This window comes from Onychomys torridus, unplaced genomic scaffold (assembly GCF_903995425.1).
Source record: "Onychomys torridus unplaced genomic scaffold, mOncTor1.1, whole genome shotgun sequence".
Classification (NCBI taxonomy): domain Eukaryota; kingdom Metazoa; phylum Chordata; class Mammalia; order Rodentia; family Cricetidae; genus Onychomys; species Onychomys torridus.
Window position 1 is genome coordinate 17,026 of NW_023413222.1, and position 20,269 is coordinate 37,294.

At 40.6% G+C, this 20,269-nt stretch overlaps 1 protein-coding gene across 1 annotated transcript in view; it reads right to left on the bottom strand.

Annotated features, from left to right (window-relative positions):
* Positions 1-20,269, bottom strand: part of LOC118576189 (murinoglobulin-1-like) — a gene marked incomplete at both ends in the record, with an annotated part of 45,279 nt that overhangs the window by 8,432 nt on the left and 16,578 nt on the right. The window contains 12 exon segments of the mRNA XM_036176534.1: positions 675-762; positions 977-1,153; positions 1,423-1,506; positions 3,673-3,724; positions 4,162-4,283; positions 4,541-4,667; positions 5,700-5,928; positions 6,529-6,637; positions 9,076-9,160; positions 10,180-10,335; positions 15,388-15,537; positions 16,646-16,794. Of these exon segments, the coding sequence (XP_036032427.1) occupies positions 675-762; positions 977-1,153; positions 1,423-1,506; positions 3,673-3,724; positions 4,162-4,283; positions 4,541-4,667; positions 5,700-5,928; positions 6,529-6,637; positions 9,076-9,160; positions 10,180-10,335; positions 15,388-15,537; positions 16,646-16,794 (1,528 nt within the window).

The following is a 20,269-nucleotide window of genomic DNA, read 5'->3' on the forward strand; positions in this document are numbered from 1 at the left end:
AAGCTGACAGTGTCTCTTGCTCTTTCAAATTAGTCTTCCATCCCTGGTCCTGTTGGATGTGGACACTCCAGTGTGGTCCACCAGCCTCCTGCTCTGTTCTTCATTGCTTCTCCATCTCTCACTCTCCTGTTTCCCTAACACCTGCTCCCTCATCTTAGCCTTTACCCTGTTCAATGATTTTCTTTTGTACATGAGAAAAACCTTCTAGCCTAAAACCCTTGCCATTTGTTTTCTACCTCAAAATGTACATACCTCCCCTTCCTTACTTCCGGTTCTATTAGTTTCTATGTCATTTTTCACCTGTAATGTCTGTGTGTTTTATCCCAAGAACACATTCTTATGCAATGCAAGCCCACATGAAGAATGGTATCAGCTTTTTAAGACTCAGTTATGAGCATCTTTGATGCTCAGCAATACTTAGCTGGATATTTACTGATGAAAGCTCCTGTGGAAGAATGGAAAAGCCTGCATATTGAATTGAGTAAAACAGGCGGTACAGATTCAAGGCAGATGAGCCTTGAGACAATTTCAGTTCTGTTCTTAGGATTCCTGCTACCTCAAGCATGTGTGTCTCAAGCCCTGGCATCAGCTGTATCCCATGACATTAGATACATGTAGAGTTGCCATGAGGACCAAGAGTGGAGCAAGCCTGACACATAGTGGACTTCTCTTACCAAGTGCTTCCTTCACTCTTGCCACCTTGATCCCCGAAGGCACTGTAGGAGCCATCCTTGTGTTTGTAGTTCAGCTCCCTCTGATAGCCTGGAATGGAAGGCTTTGGGTGTGTTTTGAAGAAACTGATGCTCAGAGAAGGACAGGATGTCAGTCTGAAGCCACAGAGGCCCTCACATACTCTGGCTTACAGGACTGACCAACTGAGGACTCTGCTCAGCTTTCCCCCTCCAGTGCTAAGCCCATTACTAGAGAGACCATTCACAAGAACAAGAACAAAGTGGAGTTTCTAAGCCTTACTGACCAGCATTGAGGTAGCCGATGGCCTTTGACTTGATCTTCTCAGTCAGCTGTTGGGTCTCATTCAGATATTTCAGTACATAGATGTTAGGAGCAAAAAGCACCATGTTCTGCTCCCCACAGCCAAAGGGCATTTGGAGAAGATTTTGTGTGTTTTCTATGGCTGAACTCAAGATATCACCTGCAAGTGAGAGATGTAACATCAGATCAAACAGCCGTTATCTTCAAGAACAAAATAACATCTTTAATAGAATCACTTCCCAATGATGTGAGGGAAGTTCAATGGTGAGGTGTGCTGGGAACGCAGTGGCTATTGAGGGGTTAGAGATGGAAGAATGATATCAAAGAGTTCAAGTGTAATATTTCAGAAGCTACATTTGGAATCACGGTGGGGATCGGGCAGTGGTTAGTGACTATTGTCTCAATTCCTCTAGGGACGGAATGACTCACCCAACACAGAGAAATGGGCTCTGGCTGAATCTTTCACTACTGTTGATGGAAGCATCAGGGACAATTTTTCAGATATGCCAGCATCTGAATAAACAAAACAAACAGGTACATGATTATTTCAGTACTCAGAACTTCTAAAATACCCTGAGGCCAGTCACTTAGAACTGTGTCTTAAACTTTGACTTCTTGTCTCTCTAGAAAAATGATCTTCTTGTGAATATCACAAATCCACACTTCCTGGTACTACTGGCTTGCCAAGCTGTATTGCATTTGCTGTCATCACTGATTGTGTTGAAGCCAAGCATTTCCCCAAAGGAACTTCTGAGTCTCCTATTGATGCCTTACTTAATTATTTAATAAACATATGAAAATATGTTTATTGATTGAAGATTGGTTTAGGTATACTCTGCTTTGAGTTTTTTTGGGTTTGCTTTGTTTTGTGCGTGTGTGTTTGAACTTTGACATTAGTTAGTGTTTTATAGGAATAGGGATCCCAATTGAGAAAATGCCTCCATAAAATCATCCTGGAGACAGGTCTTGGGGAATTTTCTTTTTAATGAGCAATGAGGCAGGGCCTAGCCCAGTGTGGGTGGTCCTGTCAGGTGTATAAGAAAGCCAACTGAGCAAGTCAGGGGAGACAAGCCAGCAAGCAGCGCTCCTCCCCAGTTCTGCTTCAGTGCCTGCCTGCAGGTTCCTGTACTCACTCCCCTCATGATGGACTGTGTCTGTGTAAGATGAATAAACCTCTCCTCTCCAAGGTGCTTTTGGTCGTGGTGTTTTATCTCAGCTGTGTAAACCTAAAATAAGACAATGTGTGAATAAACTTCCAGTAGGTCATATAAGCAAATGGATTCTGAGATGGCCTTTGTTATTCCTGGTCCCTCTGAGTGGCCTAGGAGGTTTCACTGATCACTCCCATGCTACTGTCATGGAAGGCTTTCCTATGGCAGGGGTGATGGCCAGATTGCCTTGTAATAAGTAAGTACCAGGACAACCAGAAATGTCCGATGGGAAGAATAGTGCTTTTGTTATCTTGTTCTTGGTTTTTAAAAATTAATCTCCAGTAACACCGTTCATGCACTTCCTACCATGGAAAACATTTAAAGGACTTTAGAATTACATGATGATTTTCTTCTACACACTGTGTTAATAACTATTACATTAGTTTATTCCTTCTAAAAGAAATTTGCTTATTTCATCTCTTTTGCTAATTTCCATATGATAATGGATTGTACATTAAATTGAAGCTATTGTTCCAGTTTCACTATTCTTTGGACAAATACATCTTGGACAAGCACTCCTCCACTCACTGGTGCAGGTGCTGGTCATGTGGTCATTCCTGTGAGTGGACAGTCTTGCCTCTGTGCTGGTCCCTCACAGGGGACAGCGAGCTCCCCTTCTGTGACACTTTGCTATATTCCTTTGGCAATAGTGTGTCCAGTGAGGAGCATGGATGAAAGAACAAGTCATAGAAACAACTATTAAATAAAAAATTATGTTTAGTACACATCGCAATTTAGCTTGGCTTATTTATGAAATTTATTCAGTCATAAAATCCTCTGTTTTTATTTATAATCTCATATAAAAGAAACATGGGACTTCCCAAGATATTTTCTGTATTTTTCTTTTTCTTTAAGGAAAATTTTGGTTATATTCTCTTCTTAGATATAACTTTCTAAATACTGAGATGGGCTGGATGAGAAGGTTCTGTGTTCTAGAGAAAAGGGCTACAGGGACCTCTGAAGTCCTAGGCAGAAGCATGACTGTACTCTGGTGAGTAATGATCTGGATAATTTGTGTGACTCAATTTGGTTATTTATTTTAGTGGTTATAAGTTATACAGTGTCCTGATGTCCTTTAATTATTTTTTTTCATTTATTTTACATACCAACCACAGTTTCCCCTCCCTCCTCTTTTTCAGTTCTTTCCACCAAACTCCTATCTACCCCCCAGAAACTACTCCCTCATTCAGAAAGGGGCAGGCCTCCCATGGGAGTCAACAAAGCATGGAACATCAAGGTGAGACAGGAACAAACTCCTTCCCTGGCATCAAGGCTGGGCAAGGCATCCCATGGGGAATAGGGTCCAAATAGCCAGCTTGTGCACCAGGGACAGGTCCTGATCCCACTGCTAGGGCCTCACAAACAAACCAAGCTACTCAACTATCCTGGTTTTCTTAGAGAAATATTGTAAGAGATCCAAGTAGATGATGTAAATTATTATCTTATTACTGTTTTGAAGGATTCTCACCTGAAGCACAGAGCAGTGAACTGAAGGTATGTTCTTTCTTAATTCCTTCGGGCTGGGACAAAAAGATAGAAAGTCCAGACTCAATAAATTACTGAGTATACAAACACAAAAACGTTTGAGACATTTTTTTTATTTTTGTTTTTTGGTAAGGGGAGACAGCTTCTCTGCTTTTAGGACCAGGACTGGAATTAGATCATCTAACTTTCTACCATATCAGGAATGGCATAAACATTTGAGAATTTGGGGATGCCAGGTTAAAATGAACGTGACAAGGAAAGATAATAAAGACAAAATACAGGATCAGAAGAAAGAGGTCAAGCTTAGGAAGATAAACTGGCATAGGCCATCCCCTCCAGGCTCCAGTAAAGAGATTAGGAAGAGGAAAGAAGACAGAAAACACTGATTTAAAGTATGAGCTTGCCATTTGCTATGAGATATAGTCAATCTTGCACCATTCTCAGCACATGTCAATCATGAGATGTCACTCACCTCCACTATCAGGACTTTGACAACTGTGTCCTTCTTCCCAGTTTCAGGAACAGTGGCCACCTCAGAACCACAAGGCTCTGGGGACTGCCGTGCTTCCGCAGTCACAGAGAAATTCACATTCCCTGGAACACATGGTCCACAGAGCTGAGCTCAGATGTGCCAGGAACTCGGCACCCTACAAACCCAAAGATCTGCAAAGTATCCTCAGTTCTATGAGCAGCAGTTCAAAGGTTTTGTCCTGTGTTTAAGAAGGTGGTAAGCATGGGCCAGAAGTAGCCATGACCCAGAGCTTGAGGGTCCAATGAGAAGAAAGTAACTAAAGAAACCTTCCTGCAATCAGTCTTTCTGCACAGAGTCCCCTTACAGAGTCTTCACTCACCTAAGGATTTGGGAGTTACCAACCAGGATGTGGTGTGCCTCCCACTGGCACAGAGGCAGTAAGAATCTTCCTCTTTTGACACTGGGACAGCTGTGAAGTCAGGGGAGTCTTCCAGCAGCACACTGACCTGTGGCCCCACATGGCAGAGAAATAACAAAGATGTCACCCCAGGAGGACTACATATTATGTGTGGATTGAGGTAGGTGGAAGGGTGTGGAGGGGATTTGTGTTAAAAAATAGAGTAGGTGCTTTTGGAAGTCATGTGCCCAGAATGTCACATAAGGTGACACAAAGGCTTGCATATATTTCATATGCACATACATACATGTCTAGTATTTTATTTAGCTATCATCTGTGTATTATCTACACAAATTAGTATAGAAGGAATTATAAATTTATCTATTTATATTTCCTTAATTTTTATGCCAAATATATATTATGTTCACTGTACCAAATTTTTTTTTTTTTTTTTTTTTTTTGGTTTCGAGACAGCGTTTCTCTGTGTAGCTTTGCGCCTTTCCTGAAACTCACTTGGTAGCCCAGGCTGGCCTCGAACTCACAGTAATCCACCTCCCTGTGCCTCCTGAGTGCTGGGATTAAAGGCATGTACCACACTGCCCAGCCTTTTGCTTTGTTTGTTTTTTTTTTTTTTTTCTGGTTTTTTTTTTTTTTTTGAGCTGAGGATTGAACCCAGGGCCTTGTGCTTGCTAAGCAAGCACTCTAACACTGAGTTAGTCCCCAACCCTAGATTTTTAAACTACTGTTTGTAAGTATATATCTACCTCTAACAAAAGAAAATCCATTGTAGAACATTTTGCTCTTTTACCAACAACAGCTTAATAAGTCTTTGTGGACCATATGTTTTTGCTGTATCCAGAGACCATACAGGATATCCTGTGTCTCTCAGTACAGGATATACTATTTCAGTAATGGCAAAATCACACAGTATGTTTTACATAGTGTCTATACTGTTAAACAACTCTTGGTTGTATATGTAGCTAGAGTCTGGGAATTTTTTTAAGCATTTAGAAACAGTGCTGATTGGCCCAGTATAATCCCTTCCTCCCTTTATTTCTTCTTTTCATTTAATTCCTAGTTAAAGTTTATACACTCTAATTTCCCTCTTCCCTGGTCATGCTTTACTCAGAAAGGTCTTTACCCAGATGCACGTAGGGAGGTAGTTCAGCACGGTGGCCTTGAGTGTGAAGGCTTCTCCACGGATCACAGAGTAGGGCATCGTGAGCTCCACAAAGAAGGGCTGGAAGGCTTGGAGAGACACCGCAGGAGAGAGGCCAAGTCCGGTTTCACTGGACAGACAGAGGGCTCCAGCCTTCCACTCAGTGATGGTGTCAGGGACTGTCACATCCACTTCAGCTACTCCTGATGAGCTGGGAGAGTGAGAATGTGAGGTACAGAAACTGAGCACATGAATTAGTTATTTCTGAGATGGTCACTATGAGTGTGACCTAACGCTACCCCTTCCCTTTGAGTCCTTCAAAGGAGCGATAGAAAGAGAAGAGTGTAAACAGGACTCCAGTGCACACATGAAGTTTTTCTGTCATCCTGTTTACCCAGCTCAATTCATGGCCTCATGATACCTCAATGACTGTGTGTTGCTTGAAATTTGAGCATATTTGAAGTTGTCTCTGAACTCCCATCTCCAAAATACCATACGACAATTTTATGACTTTTATTGTCAACTCCATGTAGCAGTCTAGTAGTTTACTCCATGTAAGACTACTACATATGCTACTCAATATGGCATACCTGAATGATTTTAAGCATCAGAAAGGTATATTATCATTTTTATATCAAAATTCTTGGATGATGGCAATACATCTATTTTATGATTGATGAGTTGATATGCTATGATCTTCTAAATTAGTCCTTTCCCATGTTTGTGACAGAAATTAATTAGAGAAGTACTAGAAAACAAAGAAATTAAATTTTCATCTCTAGGCCGAATCTCACAAATAGAAATTACTTACTTTACTGTGACTAAATCCCAGATCCAGGTTTCAGGAAAATATTTTCGAATGGTTTCTGTAGGCAGATCTTCACGTGGTGGATCTTTACTTGGTGGTGGATCTTTATGTGCTTTTACACTTGTGACTTTGATGTTTTCTCTCTTAGTCCCATCCATACTTCCTATGAAGTTACAATGGAAGAAATGGACATAGTTCTGAGTACAATGGAATACAGTGTGCAGGGTAAATGTAGCTTAATTTTCAGTTTCTTCTTGACTGCTAAACCCTATTACAAAGACACTGGAAATGATACATTGAAACTCTCACTTTGCCGGAGGCTGGGTAATATCTTTGTCAAAAGCAGAAACTATAAAATCCTGGAGAAAACATCCCCTAGTGTAGCTGGAGTTGGAAGGAAGCACAGTGCATATTTCCTTGGGTTGGATAGTCAGGGAATGCTTACAAATATAGCATTACCCCTAGGAGGATTGAAGATCCATAATACTAGCTCCCAGGCAACAGATTCTGTGGCTACAATGAACATCACTCTAGACATGAGCTGAGTGATGGCTGCATTATCAGGAGAGATATTCTTGGAATGCTTTTTCTTTCTCTAGCTCTCTAGATCTGTAGGATTAACCCAATATTTCCATAGTTTTACATTTATATAAAAACTGAAAGAGGTATAGATACAAACTCTTGGATCAGAAATACACCCAATGAGAAAAGTTCATATCAAAGTTGTGTGTGTGGTTTTTAGGATTTTTTTTATGCAAAGTGAGTTTATTACTCAAGAATCATAGCATAGGCTTGGGTTTATACCAGCAAGAAATGCAAGATTTGAAGGTGGCAACAGAGGGTCTGTGCTCTGCTTTTTCCAAGAACAAGTATACATGCAGATTTAGTTAGGGCTTCATCTAAGTATTTCCTAAATGAATCTCAGCAGTGGAAATCTCTCACATTGTTTCAACACATATACACACAGACAGGTTCATTTCTACAGGTCCTTCTCTCCAATGGCCACAACATCTAACCTGTCTTTCTACGTTCCTTTAATTACTTAGTGATTTCTATTGAATAAGTTCTTCACTCATTTCCTTAAGCATCTACAAGGATTGTTGCCCAATTTATCCATAGTGTAGAGTACATATAGTGCATTAGGTCCTGTTGCTTGTGATATTTTGATTTCTTTTCAAATCAGTATGAGGAAAATTAATACATTCCAGTCAGAATTATGTTTTATTTTATGTTAGCACACATGTAAAAATAAATTTTAGTATTTAGAATATAAATAATAATGAAAGTAGGGATTCATGATTTCAAGTTATATTGCAGAGGTATAGTAATAAAACCAGCATGGAACTGGCACAAAAATAGACATGAGGATCAATGAAATAAAATACAAGGTCCAAACATAGCTCATGTAATTACAGCTGTCTGATAGTTGATGTAGATGCCAAAACATGTTCAAGAGGAAAGACAGCATTTTCAGCAAATGATGCTCTGAAAACTGGCTGCTCGATACAGAAGAATGAAAATTGACCCACATCAATGACCCCACACAAAATCGACTCCAAATGATCAAGAACCTCAACATGAAATCTGCTAGAAAAGAACATAAGCAGCAACTCTACAAAATAGATGTGCAGGAAAGGAGTTTTTAAATAAGACCCATTCATTTAGGAATTAAGGTCAATAATTTATAAATGGGACCTCACAAAACTAACATGTTTCTTCACAGCCAAGGAAACAATCAAGTGACGTGGAAGCCCACAGAGTGGGAGCGAATCTTTGCTTCTAGACATCTGATAGAGGATAAGTATCCAGAGTATATAAAGAACTCAAAAAGCAGAGTCAAGAAAACAAACAGCCCAATTGAAAAATTGGATCTAAACACAGTCTTCAAAATAAATAGACATGGCTAAGAAATATCTTTAAAAGTGTTCATCATGCTGGTAACTCAGGAAATCTAAGTTAAAACAACTTGGAGATTTCATCTCACCCCAGTCACATTAGTCAACAAAACAACTGACAACCACCTGGAGATGAACGGGAAAGGGAAACTCTCTCTTGCTGATGGTGGGAATGCAAACTGGTACAGCCACTATGGAAGTGGCTCCCATGAAGGAAGAGGGAAAGGTTACACATGGTTGGTATTTGATGAAGAGAGAGTGAGTGTGACCTTTGACCTGAGTGCTTTGCTTTTTCCATCCTCTCCTCTATCTGCGATTCCTGTTTTTTTCCTTCTCTTCTTCATCTCTAATACACAGGAATTTCTCTTCACCTCTCTGACATGTCTACAAAAGTTCTCCACACTTCTCACAATGATTCTCTATTATACTATTGCACTTCGTCTTATCTGTCTCTTTGACATTGAAGGACGAGCCTCCAATCTCTAACTTCCTTATAGTACCAGCATACATTTGGACACATTTTGCTGAGGTAAGCTTGGGCTATTTTTCTCTTATTTGGATAGTATACATGCTCTCCAATTGTACTTCATCACGCTTGATAAAAAAATTCACATTTATTTTATTCTTAAAATACATGCTGATTTGCTATTTTTACCTTGCATTGGAAGCATCATTTCATAATCAGCACATACTTCAGGATATTTGATCTTCAAGTTGGTGAATGCCTTTAAGCCCATGTCCTGGAAAGAAAATTAGCACTCAAGAAAAATATCTCAAAATTCTGAAAAATCTCAATGTTTACACAAATTGTAATAACTAATTCAGATATAGGTATACATACTCAAGTAGAATCCCTATCCTAATTGTGTTTTTCATACTCTTTAGAGCGTGTGGCATGGAACAGAGAATTCATAGGGAGGCATATACGCTGTCTTTCTTTTTGATACAAAGCCCTGTGGTATTAAAAAATTCACTTAAAGCCATGTACAGTGGTGCACACCTTTGATCCCAGTACTTGGGAGGCAGAGGCAGGTGGATCTCTGTTGAGAGATATTTGAATATACTATGTAAAGATCTGTCACTGTGATTGGTTTAATAAAAAATTAAATGGCCAATAGCTAGGCAGAGAGAATAGGTGGAACTTTCGGGAAGGGAGAGCAAGTAGGAAGAGGAATTTAGATTGGGGTGAAGGGGAGAGAGAGAGAAAGAGGTGCCAGGGTCCAGCTAGCCAGACAGCTAGCCAGAGGAAGCAGGACAGTAGCACATACAGAATGAAAGAAAAGTCAAAAGTCCCAAGGAAAATGTAGATGAATAGAAACAGTTTAATTAAGTTATAAGAGCTAGTGGACAAGCCTAAGACAAGGCTGAACATTCATAATTAATAATAAGTCTCTATGTCTTTATTTGGGAGCTGGCTGGTAGGACAGGGAAAGACTTGCTAGAGATCTCTGTGACTTTCAGGGCAGCCCAGTCTACAGAGTGATTGTGGGGACAGCCAGAGATACATAGTGACAGTCTGTTTGAAAAACTCAGAATTAAAAAGAAAATGGCATTCATCCACTCTGTGCCTAGACTGGGCACTTTCCAAGATGCAGTTTTTATAATGCTTGGGATTTAATCCATGAACACACAAGGTGGTTACTCTGTTTGTGATTCACATCCCTATCCATAGCCTGACTCTAAAATTCTTTACCAATATAGTATTTCATGAAAGCTAAATATTTCCTAGAGCAGCATGTTCATGGGTAACACTGCTTACCTTCATATAACTGTAGACATCCCTCTCATCTGGCTGTAAGTATGTCTGTTCATCACCCTCATCACCCCACCAACACAGTTGATCATCTTCATCTTCAAGAAATTGGTGTGAACTTGGCATGAAGCTGCTGGGCTGCATATCTGGCAGATTGTATATCTGTAAGAAACAGGAGATAAGGGAACCTCTTTCTTGGGCTTCCTTGAAAGATTCTCACAGAAGGAAAAGAATCAGTGTGATTACTGCAAATGACTTCTTGAGTGTTAAATGATCCCCAAATCAGACTTTCTAAATATTTTGTGCTGAAGAGTCCTTTATTCTAAAGGTGTTCACAGTATGTAGAAAAAGACTAAAAATACTGCACATATTTTAAAAAAGTATGAAAATGATGTGATTTTAACATAATTTAATATGAAACATTAAACATTTAGAAATGTATTTACACTACATAAATTATTCATTAAGTATAAAATACTAAGGTTATATATTTCAGCCAACTGCTATACTATATAAAAGCAAAAAACAAAAAACAAAAGTTGAGTTAATCAGTATGCAAGTAGCCTGAAGAGATTTGAATGAAGATATCTGTAAATATTTTTTCCCTAAAATACAAGGAAAAATTTTCAAAACAAAACAAACAAACCCAAGCCACCTCTGTCTTTGACAAAAGATGTATTCAACCCTCCAAACTGCAGTGCATGGAATTAGAAAGAGGGAGAGGTACGGCAGCTCACATGTCCAAATGGAAGCGGTCATGGTAGCAGCCACAGGAGAAGCTGATGATGTACAAGCAAGTTTGCCAGACTGCACCCGATCCAGCCTGGGCACTGGAGGTCGGGAGTTCACAGAAGGCAAGGCTAGGGGAATGTGTGAGGAAGACAGGAAACAAAGTCTCCTCAACCCAGGATGCTGAACCTGGGACTCTGAGACATGAACTTTTTCTTGGGGTGGGCGGTGACTCTGGGGAACAAAGCTCACGAACTGACTTTTGCCTTTTGTAGATCCTCCAAAGAACATGCTGGCTTGCTCTAAAGTAGCAACACGGCCAGTCATGTGACAGATAGCGTCACCCAAGCTCAGACCACAGAGCCAGCTTAAGTTCCCAATGAATTGATTTGTAATTCTTCTACAGATTTCCAGTGTTAATGACAGAAACCAACATGATCAAAGTTAGGAGAGTTGAGGAAAGAATGATAATTGGAAACCAAATAATAAAACAAAAAAATCTCCAAAGCACAAAGAAAGGAAGAAACAAACAAAAACCATGAAATTCTCACAGAGGTAAGGCACATTGTATCCATGCAGCTAACTCAAAACTATTTAAAAACTACAAGCAGGAAATAATAGGGTTGGACATAAAGCTAATTTGCAACAAAATATTTCAAAATATGTCAGGTACATCTGAAGGAAGTGCTCAGAAAGGGCGACTGGGGTAAAAGAAAGACAGCGCTAGACGATTTCCTCAAGACACTCACCATCTGCCTAACAAGAGCAATAGACTGAGAGAGAAATCAGAAGTGAAAAAAATCTTAGAAAAGAAGCAAATTAACCTCTCCATCAAGATTTTTAACTTGGAATCCCCATGATCTCAAGGGACTGAGAATTTAGAAATCTGGATATTTGGGTAGGAAAATTCATATCCTACTTTCTTAGGCATATTATAGAAATGTAACATTGCCTGACTTAAGTATCAATAAGCAGCCACATACACATGTATTAGGAAGTTTATGACTTTGACTTGATGTAATATCAGAGCTGTTTTCACATTACGTTTGGATTATTCAGGTAGCCTGATATTCTATCTGCAACATTATTCGTCAGGACTTGAGTGGATATTTTAAAAATGGCCAGCTTGACCCACATGGCTGAACAGGGCAACCTTTGCAAATGGGTACTCGGGAACCTTCAGCTTCTGAAGGGGGAACTCCTATTTTCTCAGTGCAGAGGCTGCACCTGAAGGTGGGCTCCACTGTTCCCTTCCATACTTGGTTGACAACCAATGTGTGGAAAGATGTGAGTTAAGATGGATCATAGTAAACATAGCAGTGTTTATGCGATCTCTGCTTCAGCCCTTTCTGGTTTTAACTTGCTTGATGATGATTTGTATTGTTATTGCAGCTTATTTAGACTGTTATTTCATACAGGGCATAGGTTTTTCCATTTCTTTCTGGTATTCTTACATATTTTATCTCATGCATTTAAAAACAGTATGTCAGAAATGATACACAGGCTCCCCAGGACACAGCAAGAGCCCACGGCCTCACCTGCTTGTGAATATTCTAGATATCAGATATAAATAAAAGATCTTAAAAATTCCAGAGAGAAAACATGGAACAAATAGAATGATGCAGAATTAGTGACATTGAGCATCTTAGCACTAACTCAGGAAGATATGAATCCACACACCCAATGTCTCCAGACTTCTGAGGGAACATGATTTCTCAGCTGACGATTTGCCCCATTTCAAAGTATTAATTATCGATGTAATTACAGACACTGATAGCTGCAAAAGAAGTTTGTCACTGACCCCCTCTTTCTCAGGACAGCACTAGCACATGCTGAGTGCCCCAAGGGAGCAGCAACCTGAACAGAAGTCCAGAAGTCAGCAAACAGTGAACCAAACGTGGGGAATTTTGAAGGGACTCCCCAAACTGGAGTGAACCCCTGTGTTTCAGAAGTCAGCCAGGTGAGAGCAGGGTGACAGAGGGCAGGGTGACAGGGGGCTCTGTGGGGACAGCAGCAGAACTGAGCACTGCCACAGATGCTAGAGAACTGAAGTCTAGTGAGGAGGACGATGGCCTTGAAGTAAATATAAGAAGGAACAATTAAATGTCAGGACACAGGAAAACAAATGAGAGGAAATATGACCACAGATCACTATCCGACTTAAAAATGAACCGCATGTGTTGGTTATGGAAATGAAAACTGTCTAAGGATTTCACACAGTAATCATATAGATTTGTAGGCAAGGTGAAGACCGGAAGGGTCTGCACAATCAGCTTTAATATGCTGCTGTGTAATAAGAAGAATGAACAGATGATGCCAATAATGAAGAAAGGCCAATACTTTCAAAGAGTAATAGAGAATGTGGAATGAAATAGTAAACAAGTAGCTGTAATCATTGAAAGTTCAAGCAGCCAAAGCATGGCTAGGGCAGGGTGGTGGGAGGAAGGAAACTCTGTTCATGATTTTTCTTATAACTCTTTGGGCAGTATATGAGTTTGTTTGTTAACTAATTGCCTGTATTTGTCGGCTAAAACAATTGCTCAAGAAATCTCTTATTTAGTTCATTTGGAAAAAGTCAAAATCTAAAAGGAAAACATATTGATCATAAACTTTCCTAAGCATTTTCTGCATGTGCATCAAAACATTCATCATTAAAACTAAATTAAATACAGTTTTAACTTACACATTAGTTGAAAACTGGCTAGTTCCTAGCATTATCTGTACTAAAATTTACTGATTTTAAATTGCAGAGGCACCTTACATCCATTTTAAAATATGCTATTAACCAGAGGCAATAATAATTTTTAAAATGTATAACAGTGATCATGTAATTTTTCATTCTGAACATGATAGGAAGATGAGCTTTGCTCTCGTTAATGTGGCTGAGACTGGAGTAAATAGTTTATGGTTGGAGTTACGCTACTGAGAATTTTCAAAACAAGTTGAGAACCTCCTTGTACTGTGCTTTTAATTTTTTTCCTTTTGTTACTTACTATATTTGTGTTTTAATTTTACACATCAGCCATGGGTTCCCCTGTCCTCCCCACTCCCATCCCCACTCCCACCTTCCCCCCAGGCCCTCCTCTACATTCCCATCTCCTCCTGGGCCAAGACTCCCCTGGGGATTCAATTCAACCTGGTGGATTCAGTACAGGCAGGTCCTATCCCCTCCTTCCAGGCTGATCATGTGTCCCTGTGTAAGCCCAAGGTTCCAAACAGCCAGCTCATGCACTAAGGATAGGTCCAGGTCCCACTGCCTGGGTGCTACCAAACAGTTCAAGCTATTCAATTGTCTCACTTATCCAGAGGGCCTGATCCAATTGGGGGCTCCACAGCTTTTGGTTCATAATTCCTGTGTTTCCATTAGTTTGGCTATTTGTCCCCGTGCTTTTGCAATCTTGGTCCCAACAATTCACACTCTTACATTCCCTCCTCCGTCTTGACAATTGGACTCCTGGAGCCCCACCTGGGGCCTGGCTGAGGATCTCTGCATCCACTTCCATCAGTGATTGGATGACAGTTTCAGTTAGGGTGTTTGGCCATCTGATCACCAGACTAGGTCAGATCAGGCTTTCTCTCAACCATTGCCAGTAGTCTACAGTGGATGTGTCATTTTGGATTTCTGGGGACCTCTCCAGCATTCTGCCTATTCCTGTTCTCATGTGGTCTTCATTTATCATGGTCTGTTATTCCTTGTTCTCCCTTTCTGTTCTTGATCCAGCTGGGATCTCCTGCTCCCCTAAGCTCTCTTTCCCTGGAACCTTACCCTTCATTACTCCCACTGTCTGTCGTCCAGGTTGTTCATGTAGATCTCATCCATTTCACTGTCATTGGGCGATCCCCATGTCTTTCCTAGGGTCCCGTTTTCTAGGTAGCCTCCCTGGAGTTGTGTAGCAATCTAGTCATCTTTGTTTTACATCTAGTATCCTACTATGAGTGAGTACATAGCGCTTCCTTAGAAAATTGGGAATCCATCTCCCCCAAGACCCAGCTGTAGCACTCTTGGGCATATACCCAAGGAATGCTCACTCATACCACAAGGGCATTTGCTCAGCTATGTTCATATCAGCATTGTTTATAATAGCCAGAACCTGGAAACAACCCACATGCCCTTCAACTAAAGAATGGATAAAGAAAATATGGTACATATACACAATGGAGTACTACTCAGCAGGGAAAAACAATGACATCATGAGGTTTGTAGGCAAATGGATGGATCTAGAAAAAAATCATCCTGAGTGAGGTAACCCAGACTCAGAAAGACAAACATGCTTTTAAATTTTAAAGCATTCTGTCTTTTTCTTATTTGGGGAACTCTTGAGATGTACAAGATTCCATTCATATAAACCATTTCATTTAGCTCTCTGAAAAGCTCCATCCTGAGCGTGTTAGGGGACAAGCCACTCCTGGGGTAGGAGAAGCACAGTAAGGACACAGAGGGCCTGGGTCACACACAAGCTTGGAAAGAGGATGATGGGAACTCACCCAGGAAGGGGAAAGCTCAGCTTCAGGCCTCAGGAGCAGCATGCTTTTGTCCACAGCTCTTAGACCACAGAGGGACTGAGGAGAAGCTGTGACATGCAGATGGGCCTGTGAGGCGGGAAGACTTTGGGCTGGGGTGAAGGTCAGGTCCACCTGCAGGAAGGGAAATCAAGCTTAGCCGGCTTCCTGCTCTTGCAGCCAAGAAGCCTACCACGCGACTCACCCTGTAACTCTGCATGCACATCTGTTTACCAGATTATGACCGTGAGAACTCAGCCGAGGCCTCTTTGCTTCCTTTTCACCACTGGGATTGAGTTAGGAAGACAGGAGATGTGTCAGTCCAACTCTGAAGCCTCAAACAACTATCCCGGCTCCCTGAAAGTCTTACAAATGGCTCATTTTTGGTATGTGAGTGTGGTGTAGTACACACATGTGTGCAGGTACATGTATTCATGCACCCAGCAGAGGCCAGAGGAGGGTGTGTGTGCTCTGCTGTCACTGTGAATCTTATAGACTTGAGACTGTCTCTCCTGAACCTGGAGCTAAACTGGCAGGTGCGAAGTTCCAGCAATTCTCCTGCCTCTGGCCTTCACAGCAGTGGGGTTGCAAAAGCTGCCAGTCATGTCTGGCTTTTTACGTGAGAGCTGGGATCTATTATACAGCATACATTTAACAGTGTTGTATCATAACCTTTAATAACAGCAAGGCTCTCTTATCTATGTGTCCTTGCCACACACATAGAGAAACATAATGAAAAATAAGAAGGAAACTAAATACCCTAACCATTGATAGGCCTGGATTCTATTACTGGTCTTGAATGAAATGATGTGACATGAGGGTCTATGAGATGGCTCAGTGGGTAAAGGCACTTGCTGTTGACCTCATGACCTGAGCTTGGTCTCCTGGACTCATGTTGGAGGAGACAGCCATATGTACAGTGTTCTCTTTCCCCCACATGTGTGCATTCATGTGCACATGCACCTGGCATAAATATATTAATATTTAAGTTACAGGACTTGGAACTTGCTAGCCAGTTATTAAGCATTCAGGTCCCCTCTCTCCCTCCACTTTCTTGGTTTCTTTCTTGTCAACCTCTAGACATTTTGGGGGTTTATGAACAGAAATCTGGCACTCTGGTGCTGTTTGTATCATTACCACTGAGGCACACACCAATTACTGGGGTTAGTTTATCTGAAATCTGTAACCTTCAGCCATTTTTTTTCTCTTTTCGAATAGAAATTTTAAGAAATAAATCACTCACTTTGTTGAGAAGACACTTTTCAACTTCAAATTTTGCAGAATCTGCAAGCATGTCTCCATCAGGCAAGATGGTGTAGATAAGTATTTTAGCTTCAGGAGCCATGCTTAAGTCCACAGGGGTCTCCATGACAAAGCTACCTTGCACTGGAACTGGAGGGAATGGGAAGAGACAGTTATGGGCCAGAATACTGACAGGAAAACCCAAATAACTAAACACAGGGGGCAGGTGGACTGTATATGGAAGTCCTTCTTACATCTGGGCTGTTGCGTGGTTAACTGTTTGCATGCTAATGGTCACAGTAGAGTATGGGACACTCTCAGCAAGGTACTTCCAACCAAAATGTTCACCATGGAAATTTATATTGGTGATTTATGGCTAATCACATACTAACCTCTTATCTCTATAACACCTTAACATCCCAAACAGCATCTGTTAGATACTCCTGTTATAAAAGTGGGTGAAACAACCTTGACTAATGTTTCATTTATTATTTAGATAGGAGGAAGAAAAATGTAGATGACAATCTGGTACTCAGGAAGCTGATATTTAATGGTTATCCCAGAGGAGTAAGCTATATTTGAAAACAATAAGCAAATCTTTGTAGTCAATAAAATGTTCATAGTATTTACTTTTCTCAAGAGAAAAATATGCTATTTTAGAAGTCTCTTGTATTGTTTCTGGTGAACCTGAGTTGATTAATAAACCTTCACAAGATGAGTCATAAGATTCACATTTAATTTTTGTTTGTTTGTTTGTTTTTGTTTTTTCGAGACAGGGTTTCTCTGTGTAGCTTTGCGCCATTCCTGGAACTCACTTGGTATCCCAAGCTGGCCTTGAACTCACAGAGATCCACCTGGCTCTGGCTCCCGAGTGCTGAGATTAAAGGCGTGCACCACCACTGCCTGGCCCATTTAATTTTTATAGAAGAACTAACTGCATATTTTATTAAATAGCTAAATAGTTTTTATAACTGACAAGGCAGTCCTTCTTTAGTAAGTTTGCTGAGCATCTAACAAGTACCTACCATTTCCAGAAATCACTTGGAAGATTTTGGTGAAACTATGTAAATTTATGTGTTTCATGCAGTTGATATTGCAATAAAGAGAAATGAACAATAAATAGGTAAATTATAGAAAATATATTTGCATGTGGTACATGTTCTTTGAAAAGGAAAAGTTGGCAAGAAGTTGAATACTGAGAACACCAGGATCCAGTGGTCACTTGGGGTTTTAATAGGAGCAGGTGGAAGAGGCCCCATTAAGAGAGTGACAGTTGAGCCAAGTAGAATGGAGCATTGTCATCAGGATAGGACAGAGTGATTCCATTCCTTAAGTCACAGCAGCTATTGATTCCTGCCCAAGACCTTTGCAACATCAAGCCTGTCAAAATTCCAGCATGGATGGGGAGGGTTTCATGGAGACCCAGTCTTAGCTGAGGAGCTGTTGACAGTTGATGGCTGCTGAGGAGAAGATGAGTCAGATTTCTTCAGGGATGCAGGCCCTGGTAGACTTCCCATGCTTCAGTGGATGGCCCCATATTACATAGACATATGGTTAAAACTAACTGAACTTAATTAGTTTAAAAAATGGATGGGAAGTAGGGAAGAGGCCTGGTGGAGGTAGTTGGGGAGGAGTTGGAGGAATTGAATGAGTAGGTATAATTGAAATACTTTGTAAATGAAAAAAAGAATTAATCTTCAACCAATGGTGCTGGCACAACTGGATGTTGGCATGTAGAAGACAAATAGACCCATATCAATCATCCTGCACAAAACTCAAGTTCAAGTGAATTAAAGACCTCAACATAAATGCAGTTACATTGATCCTGATAAAAGAGAAAGTGGGAAGTAGCCTTGAACACATTGGCACAGAGGAAAATGTAGTGGGTGTTTGTTTGTGCCATGCCTGAAGCAGAGACTTTACTGAAGCAGTTGGTAGCTTCTAGGTAGCCTGGACAGGTACCCTTAAAACCTGGGATGCACATACATATGTGCACTCTCTTCCCTTTGCTATCTCATGGTCTTGGATGCTGGTGTGGATCAGGGCAGAGCTCTCCAAAGAACAGAAATGAACCATTCCTTACCTTTCCAGGAGCCTGCTACAATCCCTATTTCCTATATTGTGAGTTTCCTGTATCATGAGTTAACACCCCAATAAATTCCTATAATCATTACGCTATTTTTGTGGATTAGTAGTGATTTAATTGCATTAAGACAACTTCCTGAAATCCATAAGGATGACCCCACCTTGGTCTGCTGTCAGTGGCCTAGAGGGTGCCTAGACTGCTCTATTTTGGGGACTGTTCAAGCTAATAACCTAGCTGTCATCATAGTGCCTTTGTCCAGTGACTGATGGAGACAGATGCAGAGATCCATGGCCAGGTACCAGGCTGAGCTCTGGAAATCCAATTGATGAGAGAGAAGAGGGATTCTGCAGGCAAGGGATGTGGAGATCATAATGGGAAGAGGTGCAGAGATGACCAGCCACACTAATGGAATCCAATAACTGTGGACTGGTGGCTGTGGAGCCCTCATGGGACTAGACTAGGCCCTCTGGATAATGAAGATGGTTGTTTGGCTTGAAATGTTTGGGTGGCACCTAGGCAGGGGGATCGGGATCTGTCCCTGGTGCATAGGCAGGCTTCTGGGAATCCAGTGCCTGTAGTGTGATACCTTACACAGCCTTGGTGCAGTGGGAAGGGGCTTGGACCTGCCTAGGCACAGTGTGCCTGGCTCTGCTGACTCCCCATTGGAGACCTTGATTTGGTGGATGTGGGGATGTGGGGTGGCTTGGCAGAGAGGGCTGCTGGGTGGGAGGAGGGAGGAGGGGAACATCTGTGGGTGGTATGTGGAGTGAGTAGAAAATTTCTCAATGAAAAAATAAATAAGTATACATCAAAAAATAATCAAGGAAAAAAACTAAAAGCAAAAAAGAGAAAACTTCACGTCTAAGAGAAATGGATTGTTAGAGAAGACTTGATTATTAACATTTTTATTAAAACTTTGTAGTGTTTAATTTCTTAGTATAAAACCACTTTCATTTTCATAATTATTAAATTTGTATAAGGATATAAAAAGACAACTTCCTGAATAGAACACCAGTAGAATAGACACTAAGATTAATAATTAATAAACTAGACATTATGAAACTAAAAGCTTCTGTAAGACAAAGGACATGATCAGTAGGATAAAACAGCTACCTATGGAATGGAAAAAGATCTTCAACAAACCACCTCCAACAAATACATCTCCAATGCAATATATAAAGAACTCCAGAAACTAGACATCAAAAAATAATTTAATTCAAAAAATGGGTACAAATCTAAACAGAGAATTCTCAACAGAAGAATCTCAAATGGCTGAGAAACACTTAAACAATTTTTCAACATCCTTACTCATCAGGGAAAGGCAAATCAAAACGACTTTGAGAATCCATCTTATAACTGTCAGAATGGCTAAGATCAAAAACACAAATGACATCTTATGCTGGAGAGGATATGGAGCAAGAGGAGCACTCCTCCATTGCTAGTGGGAATGCAAACTTGTAAAGCCACTTTGGAAATCAATATGGTTTTGTTTGTTTTTTTTCTCAGAAAACTGGGAATTGATCTACCTAGGACCCAGTT